Raw genomic sequence first — 20741 nt, forward strand, 5'->3', positions numbered from 1 at the left:
CACTGTACATTGAAACTACTTACTTTCACTCGCTCATAACTTTCTCCTTTTAGGCTGAAACTTCCCATATTTGATCTCTGCACAATTTTAAAACAATGTATTCAGCTTTTTTTTTAAAATAAGAGAATGGAGAATAAATACATTGCTCTGTTATTAACATTGTTTAGATTTCTTGTGCAGTTTCAGTTAGCTGAATTTCAAACTGTGCTCACGGCTACTTTGCAGTAAGCCAAGCCTCTTTACATTTGAATTAAAACAAAAGTAACTCTTCCTTTATTCAAATTCCTTTCCCTATGGTACCAAATTTCTTTCAGATATTGAGGGAGGCAGTACCTGAAAATACTGTAGACTAGGTAAAAACTTAAATTTTCAATTCCATATCTGGTAAAAAAAAAATTCAAACCCTGTTGAGAATAATGAAACTCAGACACATGGGGTGACTGGGTGGCTGCCCGATGAATTTTGTTTATAATTTTGTCATTTTAAAAAACTCGTTAAACATGTAATTTGTTTATTATATAAAATGCAGCAAGGACTAGATGCAGTGAATCGAGATGTAATTTGTTTTACAGGGTTAGATTGAACAATTGCCAAGAAACTTGCCACTGTGCATGTTATGCTCTTATTACTTTTCTATTATTGTTATATGTTCGCCTTACAAAGGCAGCAACTACCATCAAATTGTGGATGTAATTCACTCCGTGGGAAAGACCTAATAGCACGGGCTCCACCCCGTGTCAGCCTGAGCGTGGATCCCAGTGCAGGGCGGCGGGGGGGCGTGAGGGGACCCTGTGCCCAGCTCCTGCACACACACGTGAGAGGGGGAGGATCTGGACACAGACCCGCTCCTCCCCTGCCTGCTTGGGGGCTCCTCTGAGCTCGATCACAAAGCTCCGTTATTCAAGGTATAAAAGGTCCCGACCCGGCCATAAGCTGCAGTCACTGAAAAACAAAGGAAAAGTCTCTCCCGCCCCGCAGGGCACCAGCCCAACTTCCCCAGCTCTGCCCCCGGCACCCTGGTGCGCGTGGGTCAAGCGACCAGCGAGACGGCACCTAGACTGTCCCTCACCATCGAGACGCCATCTAGAGCGTCTCCGCAACGCTGAGAGCGGTGCGCACGCGCGCAGTTTCTTTTCGTGGGTGTCTTTGGAAAGAGCGTGGGCCGGGGGCTGCTCTTCCCCACGCAGTGGGTGCTGCTGGCTCGCGTGGGCTGCTGCGGCCGCCGCCATGGCGCAGGTGCTGAACCTCAACAATGAGGTGAGTCCGCACGCGGCCCCCATCCCGCCGCACGTGGCCCTCGCCGGCGGTTTCCCGGCTGCTCCCTCCTGGGGCTCAGAACCGGGGGGCCTCTGGTGGAGGGATGTGGCTCCCCGTTGGGGGGCGGAGGGAGAGTGCTGGGGGGGCGGGTCTCGGGCTGCGCGTGGATGGGGGGGGGGTCCCAGGCTGGGGCGAGTTGTTTCTTGGGCTTTTAGCTCGTCACCCATGTCAGAGGAGCCCTGGGATCAGGTATGTTGTGGCCCCTCAAAGCCTGGCCAGTACCAGTCAGAGGAGGCCCCAGTAGCTCTGCAGTGTGGCCCATGGTGCCCAGAGCGTTTATAAGTAGGGGCCCTACCAAATTCATGGTCCGTTTTGGTCAATTTCATGATCATAGGCTTTTAAAAATAGTTAATTTCACAGTTTCAGATATTTACATCTGAAATGTCACAGTGTTATAACCACGGGGGTCGAGACGCAAAAGACGGTTGGGTTGGCGGGGGGGAAGGGGGGTTGCAAGGCTATTGTAGGTCATGGTATTGTCACCCTTATTTCTGTGCTGTTGGTGACCGAGGTGCTGCCTTCAGAACTGGGTAGCTGGAGAGCAGTGGACTGTGCAGACATGAGGGCTGCATGGTATGACGGGGGACATAATCACTTTCGGGGAGGGCAGGGCTGGCCTTATGGTCCCTCCACCAGCAGCTGGAGCACGGTGCATGCTAGGAGTCCCCGGTGGGGCACCCCCAGCCCTGCTTCTCCCTGGCAGATTTCATGGGGGGAGACCAGATTTCACAATCTGTGATTACCAAATTCATAGCCATGAAAAATGAGTGTCCTATTTATAAGCCTCTAGAAATGTTTGGCCTCTGATATGCACATTGAGTGGACACAGGCTGGTGTAAACTTCATGTTACACCTTCATGTTGACACCGCTGGGATTGAGAAGTGGCGGGTGGAGATGTTGTCTCATGGGCTGCAGTTGTCTGGCTCCATGGGTTCTAGTGGGCTCTGCGCATCCTGATCCAAGTAACTGTAACCAACACCAATGAATACTAGCTCTTCTGCGTAGCTCAGAGTGGTGTTTAACCTGATGGACACTGTAATTTTGTTGGGTGTTCCCTTTGCCTTAAAAGTAAGGGCAGGTTCAACAGTTTCTTCCAGTTTTTAAAAACTACGTGCATCCCTTTGGCTTTTGGCAGATTGAAATGCTGCCCTTAGATGGAGCTAGCCTGATTAAGATTAACACAAGATTAGGGTTCCACCACTGATGTTCTTGGTAATGTCCTAATGGAAAGCACAGACTTTCTCCCTTGAGGCTGCTGAGAAGAGAAAGGGTGCTGTTGTTCAGTGACCCTAAGACCCTCTCCGTGCCAACTGCCAAAGGGTTCACTGTCATGTAACAGTAACTCCTATTAGGTCTGACAAACACACTACATCTAACACATTGTTATCCTCGTATTTACATATAAAAATGGCTTGAATGAAGGCCAGTAGCCAACTGGTCATTAATATAATTGTGATATGTATGTATTAACACTATATGAGGAATTATGATACTTGCTGCTGATATACTTTAAAGTCTGTAGCCAAACAAAGGGAGAAGCAGGTTTTCTTCCAGACAGGAGGGAAGGTATTTATCTCCTTGTTTCGAAAGTAAATTCAGCATTGTGGAACCAACACCGAGAGCCCCATTTTCATGTACCTCATCAGGAAAAGCCAGTTTGACTTGGGGGATGTGAAATCAGCATAGAAGGACACTGGAGTCTGAACCCCAAGGGTTCATCTGGAAACAAATAAAGTAAATTCTGGGGAAATAAAAAGTGAAGCAAAAAGACACTTTTGCGATCCATCACTGAGGGCAGGTCTACACTTAAAATGCTGTGGCGATGCAGTTGCACTTCAGTGAGGACGCTACTACACCCACGGGAGAGCTTCTGTCAGCATAGTTCATCCACCTCCATGAGAGGTGATAGCTATGTCAACAGGAGAAGGCCTCCCATCAACATAGCGATGGCTACATTGGGGGTTAGGTCGGAATTACTGTCGCTCAGGGGTGTGGATTTTTCTACACCCCTGAGCCACATAGTTATATTGATGTAAGTTTATAGACCTGGCCTGAGAACAAAAAGGACCGTGTCTTTTGTATCCATGTATGTTGGATCCTGGCCTGGAAGGGACTGGTAACTGAGAAGTTGGTATAGGTGAGAAAATTAACTTAGACATAGATTTTAGCCTGTTAGAGTTGTTTAGTCTCTCAAAGTATGGTATACTTTTGTTTTATTTGTAACCATATCTGTTTCCACTATCTTTACTCGGGGCATGGCTACACTTGCAGATGTAGAGTGCTGGGAGTTAAACCAGCCCTTGGAGACAGCAGCAGGGAAAGTGTTGCCCTGTGTTTACACTGTCAGCTGCAAGCGCCCTGTCGTGGCCACATTAGCAGATCCTGCAAAGCCACAGAGAGCAGTGCATTGTGGTAGCTATCCCAGTGTGCAAGTGGCTGCAGCGTGCTTTTCGAATTGGGGCGGGGGGGGGGAGGGAGTGTGTTGTGTATATGTGGGGGGAGAGACTGTGTTTTGGGGGGCAGAGAGTGTGTCAGCATGCTGTTTTGTTAGTTCAGACAGTGGCAGGGGAAACCCCCGATATCAGCCCCCGCCCACGCCCCTCTCTCTCTCACATGCCTGCCTCAGTGGCAGCAGCATTTCACAGTAATGGTTTGCTTTGTCCTGGAGCAGATAAGCATGCTGTCAGAAACAGTGCTTTGAAAGGGGATATCCACATGCCTGCAGCAGAGGTCAGAACAATGACAAGAGTGGCCACTTGGGATGTTTCTGGAGGCTAATCACTGCGCAGTAAGGCAACATGTAGTCCACACTGACAACCGGGCCAGGTTTCAGCCAGGGCGCAGAAAGCTCTATGCTTCTCATGGAGGTGGATTACCAGGAACGCTCCAACTGCAGAGGCCAGCCACTCTAAGTCCCTTGCCACTGTGGACACCTCAGGAGTTAGGGTGCCCGGGGCTGATTTGATGCTCTCTAACTTGCAAGTGTAGCCAAGGCCTCAGTATCATTCAAATCTCTATTTTATGAATAAACTTGGTTTTATCCTGAGTAGATCTCAGTACTTTAATATTAAGTGAAGTGTGAGTTCTTTGTTGACTCAGCTAAGTTGGTGTGCATGCTATCTCTTTGGAGGCAGTGGACTTGGTAATGACTGAGAGTGTCTAATGACAGTGAGTGTCCAGTCTTCTCAGGGCTCAGGAACTGGGTTACAAGTGTTATCTGCAAAGTAAAGTAAGGGCTGGCAGAGTCCTGAGAAGTTTGTCAGTGAGGCCTAACAGACTGGGGTAAAAGGATGCTGTCACCCAGTTTAGCTCCAGCAAGTCTCTGTTGCTAAGGCAGAGGGGTCACAAGGTCACCAATACTTGTGGGCGCCCTGAGAGAGCATCATAGGTTCTCACTCACATGTTATCTCTAAAACCTTTTAGGGGCTACATCTTTCAAGCTGCTGTCAAGTAAGCATATGATAATATGAAGCCAAACTCACTCCCTGATGGAAATAGAGAGCCCACTCTTTCTTGCCTCCCTCTGAGTCTTCAAACAGGAGGGCTGAGGACAAAAGGAAGGAGAAGTAGCTTTTTCAAGCTTGCAGTCAATACCCAGGTATATGCAGTAGACAACTAATGAAGGGTTTGAGCTAATGAAGGGTTAATGTTTTACTCTCACTTCTCTCAATATGCACAGTATCTTAAAATAATGCTTAAGCCTTGTTTATATGTACACGGAAATAAGGATATTATTGACTAAGGTTCAGTGGTTACTTTAATTCAGACAGGCAGCCAATTGACCTTCATCTTTCTGTAGACATTGTTTTTGGATTAATTGCCTTAAAACTAAAAACTCTACTTCTTTGTTGTGTTACAAATTACTGAATCTTTTAAATTGTTTTCCCTAATTTAAGATGTCATATTTTGACAGTAGTTTTAAATGGTCCTGCATTACTGAGATTTCAAATTGGACTAAATCAGATTGCAGGTATTTTATTCCCATGTTGTGAATGTGCCGGACAGCAGGGGGAGCATGAGACATAATATTTGGGCTCCTAACTTGCAACTGATAGTTGAAGTTAGGACTTGTCTATAAAGCGGGAAATTTCCCACAATAAGTATTCCACATATTCTTCAGTAGGTATTCTGATATAATTAATAGGTATAATTCCCCTTTGTTGTCACTATGCTGCAAAAAAAGTGACTTTAGTCTGGAATAACTACTCTGCTTTGGAAGCAGAGTAATTATTGAGGAATAAAATTACTTCTTTTGGAGTACAGTATCAACATGGTAAGTTATTCAGGAATAGATATTTGCTAATGCTGTGCTGGTCAGATGTCTGCAGACAAGCCCTTAGAGGTGGTGACACAAATGCAAGGGATCACACGTTTGGGTACAGTTGCCGACTCAGATCGCTATTATACACTCAGGTGGTAGGAGCCTTAAAGCTTAAGCTATCTCTCCCTCTGACTTTAATCAGGCCATTAAATAGAATTGTTTTGCATTTTTTTAACTTCTTGTAGAGTGGGTAGGTTCTGGATTAAGTCTGTCTAGGTCCAGACCTATCCTTTTAACTTCCAAATATTCAGCATGATAGAAACCAGACAGAACAGGCAGTCTGTTTATATAAAATTGAAAAATAAACATGAGTGTCTGTTTAGTGACTTAGCTCTTTGTGTGCTATCCCACTTGAGATTTGGGATTCTAAAATATTAATTTGTACTTAAAAACAAAATGGCAGTTCTGCTCTCTAACGTGTTTTTAAACAATTCACTGTGGGGGGTTCCACATATTCCAAAGGACTACAGATTATTTTTGTGCAGTTTGAGTACAAAGATACTGTTTTTCTAAGTGCTAATCATGTAAATTCTCAACTTGGATTTGAAAGTCATGTTATGTACTTTCCTCCTTGCAGATTCTTTCTGATAGTAAGGATTCAACTAATAGGATTAACTATGTATAAATGAGGTTGTTTGGAACAGAGTTAACTATTCTGGATGAGTTTATGGATCAGCCAGAACTGAATCCAGCTTGCTTGTGCAGCTATGTTGACTTTCTAAAGTGCTAACAAGAATAAAAAGGACTACAAATAGGCTTGGCAGAATTAGATTTTTATTTTTATAATTTTAACAGATATTGATTTATTTTAAAACTGTTTTTATTTAAATTTTCATAGTTGCACACAATTAGGGGGTTAAGCATTTTAAACTTTTTTTTTATCAGTTTAAATTTTCACAGTTGCAGGAACTTAGGAGAGTGGGTATCAGACAATGGGAATCTCACTAATTTAATATCTGTAAACATTAACAAATAGTTTAAAAGCTTTCTATAATTATACTATGACAGTAGACATTGAAATTCAAAAACGTAAAAGCTTTATAACTGTTAAAACACAAGTGTCAACATTTACAAAACAAATAGTGATAAATCAAACACTAAGTTCTCAAGCAACATTTTTCTTATGTTGCCTACCTGTACATTTTGATTACCATCGATAGAAATACTTTTTCATTGGTTTGTATGAATGGTGAACTTGACGTTTACTGACGATCTAATCTTCCCAATTTATTTTTGGTCCTAAAGTAAGTAGACATGATTTTGAAACGGAGGAAACATATTTTTGATGGAGTGTAATTTATACAGGTACTTTTTGAAGTAGAACCACACAAGTAAAAATAACTAATGAATATGGGGAACATGAGTGGTCAAAATTGGTGTGTTCCACACCTGTTTTCGCAATTCTTTCATTTAGTGTTATCACAGATTGCATTATTTTGTCTTTAAGATCATAGAAGAATTTGTGAAGTCCCTGAATTCATACCAGTAATCATAAAAAAATAATACAACCTGAAATGAGTTGGCAGAAATCAAAGAAACCCAAGCCACACAAATTCTGTGAAAGGTCTTTGTGAAAGGTCCTGATCTCATTTAACATAATACATTATTATACACTAGGGAACTAAGCAAAAGACTTACCACAGAATACATGGATATTGCACTAGTACATGCTAAATTAGAAATATCTTTTGAGTTAGTGAAAAAAATCCATATTGGAGTTACTCAAGGATGATGGGTTTCAGAGTAGCAGCCGTGTTAGTCTGTATTCGCAAAAAGAAAAGGAGTACTTGTGGCACCTTAGAGACTAACCAATTTATTTGAGCATAAGCTTTCGTGAGCTACAGCTCACTTCATCGGATGATATAGCTAGAAAATGAAACCAGAAGAGATGGTAGAGCTGAACAATAGTAATTAAAGAAAAAAGCACTTTCAAACAAAGTACTGGAATACAGGTAAGATGGGAGACTACTGGAGGTACTAAGTGATGCGGGGGAAATGTGTGGATTATTTGAGAGAACACTATGAAGATTCTTGATCTTGCTAGCAGCTAATAAGGAGAAACAGAGTCTGGGCTCTGAAATCTCGTGGCAGTATTATGAGAGACTGATGAGCGACCAAGTTTTTCAGGAATCTATAAAGGGAAAATGGAAGGGACACTGAATTTCTTATAAGGGAATCTATTTATTTTTATTTAAGATCTTAATCTTACAGGCAAAGAGAGGAGCTTTACCATTGTCCATCTTGGGCACGTTCATTGTTTCAGTCACTTCAGCAGAGAATCTAAGCTGAATACCAGTCAAGCAAGTAATCTTAAAAAGCACTGATGCTTAGCAAAATTTTAAATTAGCTATATAGATAAAATAATTTTCTGGGAAACTAAACTGAAATAAATTACATGGGCAATTGTAATCGACCAGGTGGAGCACTCTGTCCTATGTTCAGGAGACAGTGGAAGTTGACAGCATTGGACTAGTTTGATTGCATTGCCTAAACATAGTGTTTGACTGTCTTCTCTTAAAATCCAAACCAAATACAGATCCACGAATTGAAATGCTTCAGATAAGCTGTTTAATTTTTTGTTGTAGAAATTTACACTTTCTTTTTATGGCTGCAAAGAGAAACATTAAATGTCATCTATTTAAATAGTAATTTTTAATTGCTGACATAGTTAAATTGGTTTGGGGAACTGAAAGGGCAAATGTTTGGTTAATTACTTACTAAAGGCACCTCTGGGACTGCAGAAGGCTTTTAAAGCAAGGTCTGCAGTCATTTAATGCTGTAGTCACTTACTTGGTTTTTTCCCCACCCTGTATTGACACATCATAGGTGATCTGAGCCTACTAATGCCAGCCAATGTTTTAAAGATGCTTTTTGGAAGCGGAGAAGTTTCCCAGCTGCTTTTCTCAAATGGCTTTTTATTTTGGGAGCCCAATTCCCCATATTGTGTATGTCCAGTCTGAACTATGACCATGTTTATTTACAAGTCATATGCTTGTAGAGTGTATTTATTTGAATAGGGACTGTAGCTTGTCCAAGATTCTTTGAGTAAACAGCACTGTTTATGCTGTTTTGTGTTTTTCAGGAAGCATTTGTCAGAACAAAACAAAAAATCTGAGATCTGATAATGTTCAAAAGTTTTCAGAGATACTTGTCATTAAGTGACAGCTGACAGGTTGTTAAGTTGATAATGTTGATGTCCTGCTGGGAACTAGACTGAGGCAGAGGAAATTTATCTCCTCAGTGCAGTATATGAGAAATCAGATTTTTCAAAATTGCTCTAAGGTAAGGTCTGGTACTCTTAAATTTTTTAAAGTGTTTAACTTTTTTTAAAAATACAAAAATTTCAAAAATTGGTTTCGTACATGGTCCAGTAATGTGATGCATTTTCTGTATCTAATCTGTGTGAGGCATTGTTAATCTGCATTAAGATTTTTATGAATTTAACTTCTGTAATTAGATGTAGTGCTTTGACTACCTTTTGATATTACAGGTTTCAGAGTAGCAGCCGTTAGTCTGTATTGGCAAAAAGAAAAGGAGTACTTGTGGCACCCTTAGAGACTAACAAATTTATTGAGCTGTAGCTCATGAAAGCTTATGCTCAAATAAATTTGTTAGTCTCTACGGTGCCACAAGTACTCCTTTTCTTTTTGATATTATGTTGCTGTTTTTCTTTAATTATTAGTATATCTGAACAGACAGAGTTTGAGAACAGTGTTTTAAAAAAATCTGTTTGTTTATGGTTGTAATAGATTAGAAGAGTCCTGTAGGGGAACCTAGACTCCAGTTGTCACATCTGGGCTTTTCAGAGGCTGGGCAGAACAAATAAAGAACTTCATACATCAAGGAGTTAAAGAAAGGTTGAAGAAAGCTTTTCAAAACCTGTTTCCTAAACGTTTCTCAAGGAGAACTTTTTCACTGTTAACATTCTCCTTCCTCTCCCTCCTTCCCTCCAAAGGATGGTCTGGCTCCTAATCCCAGTCAGCCAACCTTCTCCTCACAGCACACACCCCTTCTAAAGAGTGCTGAAGCAGTTACTAATTCTCCTTGCCAACCCATGAGCATGCACTTCTTAATCATACAAAGTGATTGAGGTGGGCTGGGTGGGAGGGGAACCTGTAACTGGGCTCTGGCAGGTATGGGGTGCGATTGTCTGGGCTTGGAGTGGGGGGGCACACAGTTGGGCTCTGGTAGATAGTGGGTGCAAGCCTCTGGGCTGAGGGACACCACGTGTCTGGGCTCTGAGGGGTCGGGGGTGTGGGTGTCTGGGCTTGGGAGTGTCCCACACCTGGGCTGTGGGTGGAGGGCATGTGGGTGTTGGAGCCCCCGGCTGGGCTCTGTTGGGGAGGGGGTAAAGAAATAGGAACTGGGTTATCATAAGGGTTCTTTTTTTTGTTTTTTGTTTTTTTTTGTTTCTGTATTGTTACGGCCATACTTACTGACAGGTGTTTTGAAAGAAATTAACAAAATAATTGAAACTGGGGTGATTATACAGTGTTGTTTTGACAAATAAAATATGCAGAATCTTAAAATATAGTGTGCAGAATTTTTAATTTTTTTGTGTAGAATTCCCCCAGGAGTAAAGTGTAGAATTTTCCCCCTACATAACTGCACTAAAAAACAAAACAATGTAAAACTTGTAGGCTCTAAAGTCCACTCGGTCCTACTTCTTGTTCAGCCAGTTGCTAAGACAGACCAGTTCGTTTAACCATTTACAGGCGACAGTCCTGCCTGCTGCTTCTTTACAATGTCACCTGAAAGTGAGAACAGGCGTTCACATGGCACTGTTGTAGCTGGCATTGCAAGGTATTTATGTGCCAGATATGCTAAACGTTCGTATGCTCCTTAGTACAGTCTACAAGTGGAAGCATAATCTTTTATCTTTTTACAGTGCAGATATTTGTAATAAAAATAATATAAAGTGAGCACTGTACACTTTGTATTCTGTGTTGTGTTTACAATAAATATAGTTAACAATGGAGAGAATATTTATAATTTCAATTATTCTGTTGTTTAACAGTGTGATTAAAACAGCAATCACAACTATTTTTTTAAACTCATGCTTAATTGTGATTATTTTTAATCACTTGGCAGCCCTAATTTTTAATTATGCTATAACTTTAAATTTTAGAAATATGTTAACTAGTGTAGACAGAACACAAACACATGTTGCCAAAGCTAGCTACCATCTTCATTACAGCGTTAGCTCAAGTTATCTACACTTGGTTTAACAACTCTCAAGTTAGCCTTGCTAAAGTAAGAGTGGTCACACTGCACAACACTTGAGCAGTTCAGAGTGTTTGTATTAGCAGCACAAAGTAGTTGAGTCCTTTCTGCATTACTAGCTGGAGTATCAGCCCCGCTTGGGTGTTAGCCCCCTACCCTGATGGACCAGCTAGCTCAAGTTTAAAGGATCACTTAGTTTGAGCTAGCGATTATTATGTGTGCATGGGAATCAGGTTAGGAGCAACACTCAGGCTAGTCTACACTGGCAGCAGTGCCTTGTGTAGTTGCGCCCTGCGAGGGGCATAGCTACCAGCGCCCTGCGAGGGGCACTGTCTACACTGGTGCTTTACAGCGCTGAAACTTGCTGCGCTCGGGGGTGTTTTTTCACACCCCTGAGCCAGAAAGTTGCAGCGCTATAAATTGCCAGTGCAGACAAGCCCTCGGATTACTCCTCAAGCTAACGCTGCAGTGAAGACATGCCCTAGGTTTTAAACATGACTAAGAGCAAGTGTTTGTTCTGTCTACACTAAAATATTCAACTATATTAGTTAAAATATGACTAAAAGCTCAAGTGTAGGTATACCATAATGTTTCCAGAGGATAACTCCTTGATATGGCAGTGTTGCCTGGAATGTTCTGTCTTCAGTGTGGTCATTTAATTTTGTGTTTATACCAAATATTTTATGGGGTTTTAAAGATATAATTCAACAAATATTTGACTTTTGTATTTTATACATGTAGAAGGAAACCCATGCTTTGAGAGAGTGGAATTATCCTTCCATGTGAGCAAGACTTGTTTAAAACACAGTGGCAGACATTTTGTTTACTAATCTTTTAGTATTTTATGAAGTGTGACTTCAAAGTATTAGAGTTTCAAAACTAGTTTGGAAACTAATTCATAATTAAAAGCAGTTATCTCCTGTGTAACTGACATGGCTATGTTCAAAAATTGAATGTTGACTTAGTCTGTCAGCAGAAAATCTCAACTAAGGCCCTGAATCAAGAAAGCACTTAAGCATGTGTTTAATGTTAAAAACATGAATAAGCATCTGTCCTGAATAGGAGTGCTTAATGTGCAGAAATAGCAGCAAGACTAGATCCCAACTCATCAATGTGCTTAGCTCTCCTACAACTTTGCTGCTTTCTTCTTGAAATCCCATTTCTACATTCTGATGATGGCCACGTTGGATTGCTTAAACCCCATTGGTGTCTGTGCATGCTATAATATACAATGACAGGTTTCAGAGTAACAGCCGTGTTAGTCTGTATTCGCAAAAAGAAAAGGAGTACTTGTGGCACCTTAGAGACTAACCAATTTATTTGAGCATGAGCTTTCCTGAGCTACAGCTCACTTCATCGGATGCATACTGTGGAAAATACAGAAGATGTTTGTTTTTATACACACAAATCATGAAAAAATGGGTGTTTATCACTACAAAAGGTTTTCTCTCCCCCAACCCCACTCTCCTGCTGGTAACAGCTTATGTAAAGTGATCACTCTCCTTACAATGTGTATGATGCACAAATCAGATGTCAAGAATTATAACATTCATAAACCAGTCGGAGAACACTTCAATCTCTCTGGTCACGCGATTACAGACATGAAAGTTGCGATATTACAACAGAAAAATTTCAAATCCAGACTCCAGCGAGAGATTGCTGAATTGGAATTCATTTGCAAATTGGATACAATTAGCTTAGGCTTGAATAGAGACTGGGAGTGGCTAAGTCATTATGCAAGGTAACCTAACCTCCACCCCCACCCCCCCAGATGTTCTTGCTAAACCCTGGATTTGTGCTGGAAATGGCCCACCTTGATTATCATACACATTGTAAGGATAGTGATCACTTTACATAAGCTATTACCAGCAGGAGAGTGGGGTGGGGGGAGAGAAAACCTTTTGTAGTGATAAACACCCATTTTTTCATGATTTGTGTGTATAAAAACAAACATCTTCTGTATTTTCCACAGTATGCATCCGATGAAGTCAGCTGTAGCTCACGAAAGCTTATGCTCAAAATAAATTGGTTAGTCTCTAAGGTGCCACAAGTACTCCTTTTCTTTTTGTATAATATACAATGTGCCTCTGAATAGGTTTGATGATTCCATTTTTATTTCCATGTAGCACAGTGGAGTGGGTACGCAGGAAAAGGAGGAGGAAGGTAGAAAGTTGGAGCAAAGTGGAAAAATGAGAGAAGGGACTTTTGAGAAGGAGTAGAAATATGGAGAATAAGATGCTTCTTTCATCTAGTGCAAGGACATGCATGTTACCCTCCCCCATTCTTTTTCCCTAAGAGAAAAGGAGAGTGATAAGAATACAAACACAAATTTATGTGGGGGGAAGGAAAACCTTTCATCTTGTAAACTCTTATAGCCATTGTATACAAGTATGCTTCCAGTGTTTACATTCTTTAGGTCGCAATTGTCTGTCGTCCCCTCCCCCCCCCCCCCCCCCAATCCTCTCCTTTTGTCTAATTTTGCAGTGATGATCTTATATTGAAATGATATCTTGTCCTTATCTGGCCATTAATTGATGACTATGAACTTGCATGAAAACAAGATCTTTGTTTGAACATAGTTCTAGGAATAAAGAGTGAGGGAAGAAAAAGATTAGAAAACATGTATCGTACACCAGATGTATTTCGTTTACAGAGACTTCTAAAGTTTTAATATGTGGTCCCAGGTACAATAGTCTGCTGTCAGAAAGTATGTGTGGATAAACTAAATTCTTCTGAAAAACGTTGCTAGATGGCAGCACATAATCAGCAATGTCAATGACTGCTTTAGAGAGATCTATGTCATGTATATGTTTAATATGGAAAAAGGATTGTTTTTCATCTGCAATATAGAGGAATACAAGAGTGAACTGATTACTGTTCACAAATACAGTTATAAGATTTGAGTTTATTAAAAAGTTTCTTAGGTTTTGGAAATGTGTTAAACATGTGGACAAACAACCGAGGTAGCAAAAAGACAAAATATAAAAAATAAATGTATTTCACATTTTAAAGTCCAATTGTAACAAGGTGTCATATTTTGTACCATGAATTAAATCCCCACCGAATGGGCAGTGGTGATCCATCACTAAGGCATGCTGAAACAGGGTGAAACTGTTATGATGGTTCAGGGGAAATAAATGAAAATAATCAACAATTTTGTTTGTATATGCAAGCATTTGTCATAATACCCATTTAAACTAATTTTTTTTTGTGGTATGTCCTTCCATCCCGCATATCTGCCCCCAAATAATTTTGTGGACTACCTAACAAATTCTCTCCAAACTAACTGAGTTTTAAAAATGATGGGACCTGTTCCTGCAGAAGTCGATGGCAATATTCCCATTCATTTTATCAGTAGCAGAATTGGACCATTAAAAGGATTGCACAGAACAAAACCATTCAGTTCCCAGGATGTGGAAATTAGGGTGAAAAGCAGTCCTTCTTCCTGAGTTAAATAATCTTTGCATTCTCCATGCTTATTTTGATTGCTCTATATTTGATGCTTTTAATTTTAAAAATATCCCTTCGATCTGGGAAAGTTTTTATAAACACTGTCATTTTATGAAGCATGGTGTGTTGTAATATTTTCTTACCAGATTGGTAGATCCAATGGTGGGCAGTGGATCTCTCTCAGATTAATAAACTTTTGATCTCCAATCACCTCCCAGAAGGTGCTGGTTAAGTTTTACTTGCACCTGGACTTGTGGTTCTTGCTCAGTCTTGACCAAGCTGAAATAAAAAACTCAATTAGTGGATTGGACCAGAGATGTTTAGATTATTAAGCATTTTAAATCAGGAATGCACTCTAAAGAAGCCCCCCCCCCCCCCCCCCCCAACACACACAACTTGAGCAATGAGAAAATGTATGACTATTTGTGCCTGGAGGAGATTTGGGCACATAGAGATGGTGGGAGTTGTAATCAGAACTATGCAGCCAGAGGAGTCATGCCATTGGGATAGTGAGGGTAGTTGCTCTTCTCTCATGTCATGTTGTTGAGGAGGAGAGGGGATAATGGGTTAGTGCTCCAGGCCAGAAGCCGCTTTCTCGTGGGTGGGTTTTTTCCCCCCATTTACTTTCCATGTTTCCTTGCTGTTCTATTATAGATGTTAGCTTCCCCCCACCCACTCCACTGCTGCAAACATCCTAAATTTCTGAAATGTTCTGTGGGGTGCCTCCAATAATGAGATGTTTAGAAAGGAAAGATGAATTTGTAGTTAAAGCGCTAAACTGGGTCTGGGAATTCAGTTTGTAACGGTCACATAATGTTACTATGTTTATGAACAGTGCCTACCTAGTACAACAGGGCTCAGATCTCAGTTGTGGGAGGTCTCAACAGTCTACTTTAATAGCCATTTTCAATCTCTTTTCACGGTTAACAAGACTGATAGGAAAATGTGGAGTGGGAGAGCTGTTGGGAAATAGTAGGGTGTCCTTAATGGCACTGAAAATCATCTTTTTATTTTGACTGCAGATTTTTTAGTCTATTATTTATTAGACCACAACTTACCAGAACGTCTTTTTGCACTGCTCTGTTTTTTTGGGTTTTTTTGGTAGGGTGTGCAGGTTGGACCTCTAACTTCTAAATTTGTATTTGTTATACAATGGAACTATATAACTCCTTATATAAGGAGAAGAAAAAATATGCATATAAAACGTGTGTGAAAATAGCCATAACTTATGAAAAAAGACCAAATATATTTACTTTCAGAGCCCTCAGACTACACATCAGAATATATTCTCTGTGTGCCCAAATTGTCAATCAGAGTCAAAATGGAGGGAAGTTTTGATTTGGGGATCTGTGTATCTCACAGGGGACTGTGCATTCCCTTATTTGTGGGGAGGTGGGTTTGTATGTTGTGCTATATAGCATGGATGAGTATTGTTCTCCAGGAGCTGGTCAGATAGTGGTTGTGAGGAAATTTCCACAGCTAAGATGAGAGAAGTAAATAGAAAATCAGTTGCTGGATTCTTATTCCTTGCCTTCCTTTGCTCCAGAAGTGTTATTTCTCAACTTGTAAATTGAATGGCCAAACACATTCTTTCATGGTATGTTCCTTTGGAGATATTGGCTTCTGTATAATGAGAAAAACATGTATTCTCAGCCTCATTGGGGTAGAGGGTGGAATTTGAAGGAAGGATGGGAAAATATGGTAGGGAGATATGTTCTGACTGAAGCTGAGCTGTCAGACTTGCATAGTCCAGGGCTGTTTAGATTGGTGTCTAAAATGTTTTAAACTATTAAATATAAAATACATTGTTTACTTATCCATGTTAGACTTTATATCTTATTAGTTTTACAAGACTGTGCAATTAACACCATTAATGTCAATCTAATGGATCCCAGTACAAACTGAACAAATGGGAACTGCTTTGCTGTCATTGAATGGCAGTCACTTTGAGTGGGAAGCACCTTAAACACTTAACAATTCAGAGCCAATCCTCCATGATGTATATTTTACATCACCCAAAGTTGGTTCTTGGCTGATTTCTCATTCTTGCTTTCACTATAGTGCTCCACGCTGGGACCTGTTTCCAATTTGTGTGTCACTTATCCATTTTTGCATTTCCATATTGAATTGTCATCATAAAATGAAGTGTTGAAGTTGTGTTAAAAGTAATGAACTCTTTTTACTTTCATAGTTAAGGCTAGAGAAACAAACCACTTTTAATATGTGAAGCATCTTCTCACAAGACTCCATCTTTGTCAAGAGAGTTGCTGAGACATTCAAATCAATTTGGATACCTTGTTTGGATACTTGGTGCATGCACCGAAAGAACAGACTTGGCTAGTGTGTTGTAAACTGTGGTCTGTTTAGTTACCTGTTGGTCTTCACAGTGGTTAAGTGTTAGTCTTCAAGCAGTGACACTATGTGAATTAAGATTTTGGTCTACTCATTGCCTGCAGATTCCTGACCTGAAGTGGTTAGAAGATTGAAATTTACAGGCAATGAGGAGATCTGGTGCTAAGTACTGTACTTAGTTCTTCATCCAGGGTAAGGAATAGATAGATGATTGGGAGAAGAAAACCAACCAACCAAACAACTGCACTGCTGAATTAAAGACTGTTTATATTTATTTTCTCACCTAATAATACTTTTTCTGTGTAACCAAGGTCTGTTGATGCTGCAGGGAAGGTGTTGGATTTGGGCTGTAAACTTGAGGTAGGTTGAGGGGGAGAGGTTCTTTGATAGATGAAGTTCAACATGCTAAAGTTTGAGAGCCACTAGGAAAAGCCATTGGGAAGAACTTCAGACAAGCTATTGCCACTGAAGAACCTGCTCTTTACCTTTTTTTCCTGTTCACGCTGGTATGGGATGAGTGTTGAGGGGGACAGAAAGAGAACTTGATTAATCAGCTTAGGCTGACATTCCCCCCATCTTCCTGGTCCAAAATAAAAATACAGTTGAAAGACAGATATCGGTTGGGACCTTTTTTAATATCCCTTTTAAAATCGTTTGGTCTTTTTGAGGCCAAAGCTTAGAAATGATGCTCTACAGAACCTTTATGTTTTTTATTACAAAAATAATAATTGGTTAATAGATGGCAAAAAAGTAATTTTGTATACAACTTATCGTTCCCTTTTATTACATTTCTTTAATCACATTGCTGAGGAATCTTTATTGATTGGTGGAAAAACACTAAACCAAAATTATAATTTTCAAAGTAACTTTGTCTCTAGAGGGCTAAGCAAGGCAAGAGAAATCATTAAAGCAAATTTACTGGCGGTTTCAAATTTCACCTCTTTACCAAATGTATTTTTTCATGCTTTAGCCAACTTGGGCAGATAAATATAAATACTAGCGAACTAAAATTATATATATATATATATATTTTTTTTTTTTGCTTTGACTGCATGTTATAAACGTGTAGGGTGTTATGAAGAAAAAATTATGTACTCTTTAACCTCTGAAATACTTGGCAACAGTCAACTTTAGCTCTATGGAAATACATGTAAAGCTTTTTGTTTTACTTGTGTTCCTTTTAAATAATCTTCAATACAACACTTTCTGGAAGAAAAAAAAATGATAGCTTGATCTTAAGTTCTGCCTAAAATTATTTAAATGTTAAATTACTGACATTCTTTTACAGACCATGTAGATGTCCTAAGGAAAAGGTCTCTTTAAAGCTTATGGAATTTCCAAATTTATACCATGTGAGAGAATTCAGAGGAACAGTACTTTTTTCTAGGAACTCTTCCAGCAGCTGTTTTTAAAGTTCCTAGAGATGCCACATCATCAGTTATACTCTATTAACGGCAAACTATGATCAGCAGATCACACAGATTTTCTTTCAGCAGATTGCAAAAGTAATTAAACATGTAAAGCACTCCAGGCTTTGCTGCCAACTATATTGTACACAAACAATATCAAACTACTGTACTTGAGGACAGGAATTGAAGTTTTCCTTAGCTCTCAGTAGTTTATATAAAAGTGTGTGTGGTAGGCCACGTAGGCTAGTTAGGTGCTCTCATAAAATAAAACATCTGTGGTTCCTTGGTATGGCAGTGTATAATGAAAAAAACATGCACACACAGTCATGAGAAACTGCTGTAGATTTTATTTTATTTTTAGCATAGCTGAAGCGCACAGATTATGCTATATAATATAGTTTACCAGTACTAATTTATTGGTATATATGCATGTGTAAAGGACAAATGCTTTAAAAAGGGTGAGGAAAAGCAACATATTTCAGTATGGCTTGCTGGTGTCTGCATAATGCAGACTTCCCTCTCTGTTCAGCTTTTGAATTGTTAGTTGGCATTACAGGCTTGACGTGTACAAATTCATGAAAAAAAATAGAAGGTGGTTGTAGGAGGAAGGAGGGGTTATGCTACAGGTTTTTCTTCCAAATTAGAATGGAGGCGCTGTTGAGGTCTGTTATCTAGAAAACTAAGAGTGAATAATAGTGAGTGATGATGATGGCTGCTTAATTGGGGCAGTGTTGATGAACTTCCACTCAATTTGGCTCATATTATGGAGTTAAATAGCTGTGACATTCTGATTTCTCATCTCTAATACAGAAGTTACCAGATAATCATTTAAAAGTTCACTGAAGTCAATGGAAGTCTTTGTGTTGACTTCATTGCGCTTTGGATCTTGCCGTAGGCTAGGATGAAATAAGCATGGAGTAAATTGAATAACCTTTTGCATCTGTTCAGTATAGTAATTAAGTCATTTGAAAAATGACTTAACTGAGATATCTGCTTTATTGGGAAAATGCTCCAAGGTGTCTTCCAGTTTCTATAGTATTAGTAACAGCACTGTTCACTATAGTACAGTGTGTATATTTGAACTGAACACTTAGACCAGATTATAGATAAATTTTGCATAGTTTTTAAATGCAAATATTCCACTCCAGTTTATGTACTTTGTTCTGTGAATGTCTGGTTTCTTAAGGTGTCATGGCTTTCTATCTCATAGTTCCAATATTTAATTAAAGGCTAATATCATATGTGGCATAGGAATTGAGTAATCATTCTTAGAGTAACTCCATTAAAATCATTGTGGAGTTAGACCCAGAGATCTCCAGGTTACCACGCTGTAAGTCAGGGTTATCTAGGCACTCTGTTTCACAAACTTAGTTTGCAGTCTGAGATCCAGGACTCTGTTCACATTCACTCAAAAAGAAAAGGAGTACTTGTGGCATCTTAGAGACTAACAAATTTATTTGAGCATAAGCTTTCGTGAGCTACAGCTCACTTCATCGTTAGTCTCTTCATTTACTTCATTGTTAGTCCCTGTGGTGCCACAAGTACTCCTTTTCTTTTTACGGATACAGACTAACACGGCTGCTACTCTGAAACACATTCAGTCAGTTAGGTGTTGGAAGCTGACATACCATGTGGTGCAGGGCCTGTTTAAAAAAAAACTTCCTCTGAGGTCAGTCAGACATTTAACGTGAATCAGCACTAAGCAATCTCATTGAAAAGTCATCAGATTAAAAATACCGTTGTATTCAAATAGTCTCCAAGGATAAGAAATTTTAGGATTTTGGATGAAAAATGCATATAGTTGAACAGAAAATTGAAGCTAATTAAACATCAATGATAAAAATAGATGCACTGATACGTGTACAGTGCAGATAAGTTCTAATAATGAGTAGGAACAGAAGCTCAGAGTAAGAAACAACATTTTAGCGAATGTCTATAAAAACACTGCAAAGCTCTTTTTTGGAGGAGGTATGAACGGGGTCCGTAAATTGCTTGTTTTGTCTATTCTTAAAAATTATTTTTGATTAAATTAAGTGTGAATTTAAAGCACAATAGTAATTCTGGAATAGCTCCCTATGTGGATACTCTGATTCTAGAGTAAGAGTGCCTTGTTCTGGCTTAGCTTAATCCGCTTCCAAACAATAACCTCATTATATCAAATCAAATTAATGTGAATAAACCACTTTCAAACAAGGATTCTCTATACCCATTTTAAAGTTGATTAATATGTTGTTTATCTGGGAATCATCTCTGTGCTCTTCTCTTTTGCATATTTCCCAAATTGCCCTTGTTGTTTAGGAACCCTCAACTGAATGGAAAATAAGGACTGGCCCTGAGAATGAAATCGGCCAATGGAAAACTAAATTTGCCCAGCACAAGGGAATCATTCCTGAGGATTCACATCACAACTCTGAAATATTAAGACATCATTTTTCTTCTTTGAATAAAAGAGTGCTGCTGTAGGAGCCACTCTTTTTTCACTCAGAATTATTAGAAAGCCTATTGTGGGGCAGAGCAAGCAGGAAGAGATAATAGGAATTTTGATTAATACTCTGCGTCAATGAAGAGTTTAATAGTGACTTAGAGCTCCTGAAAGCAACAGGCCTTGAATAACTGAATCTCTAAGATAAAATACAATTTTTCTCTTAAATTTGAAACTTCTGTGATG

At 39.6% G+C, this 20741-nt stretch overlaps 1 protein-coding gene across 4 annotated transcripts in view; it reads left to right on the forward strand.

Annotated features, from left to right (window-relative positions):
* The first annotated feature begins 1095 nt into the window (after positions 1–1095).
* Positions 1096–20741, forward strand: part of SRFBP1 (serum response factor binding protein 1) — a 122317-nt gene continuing 102671 nt past the window's right edge. The window contains exons 1-2 of one of the 4 annotated variants that reach the window (XM_074953018.1): positions 1131–1257; positions 4742–4916. In XM_074953018.1, the coding sequence (XP_074809119.1) occupies positions 4785–4916 (132 nt within the window). In that variant the 5' untranslated portion in view covers positions 1131–1257; positions 4742–4784. Of the gene's footprint in view, positions 1258–4741; positions 4917–20741 lie in introns of those variants that run through there. The other 3 variants (XM_074953022.1, XM_074953021.1, XM_074953019.1) reach the window with 3 other exon arrangements.

This window comes from Natator depressus, chromosome 5 (assembly GCF_965152275.1).
Source record: "Natator depressus isolate rNatDep1 chromosome 5, rNatDep2.hap1, whole genome shotgun sequence".
Lineage (NCBI taxonomy): Eukaryota > Metazoa > Chordata > Testudines > Cheloniidae > Natator > Natator depressus.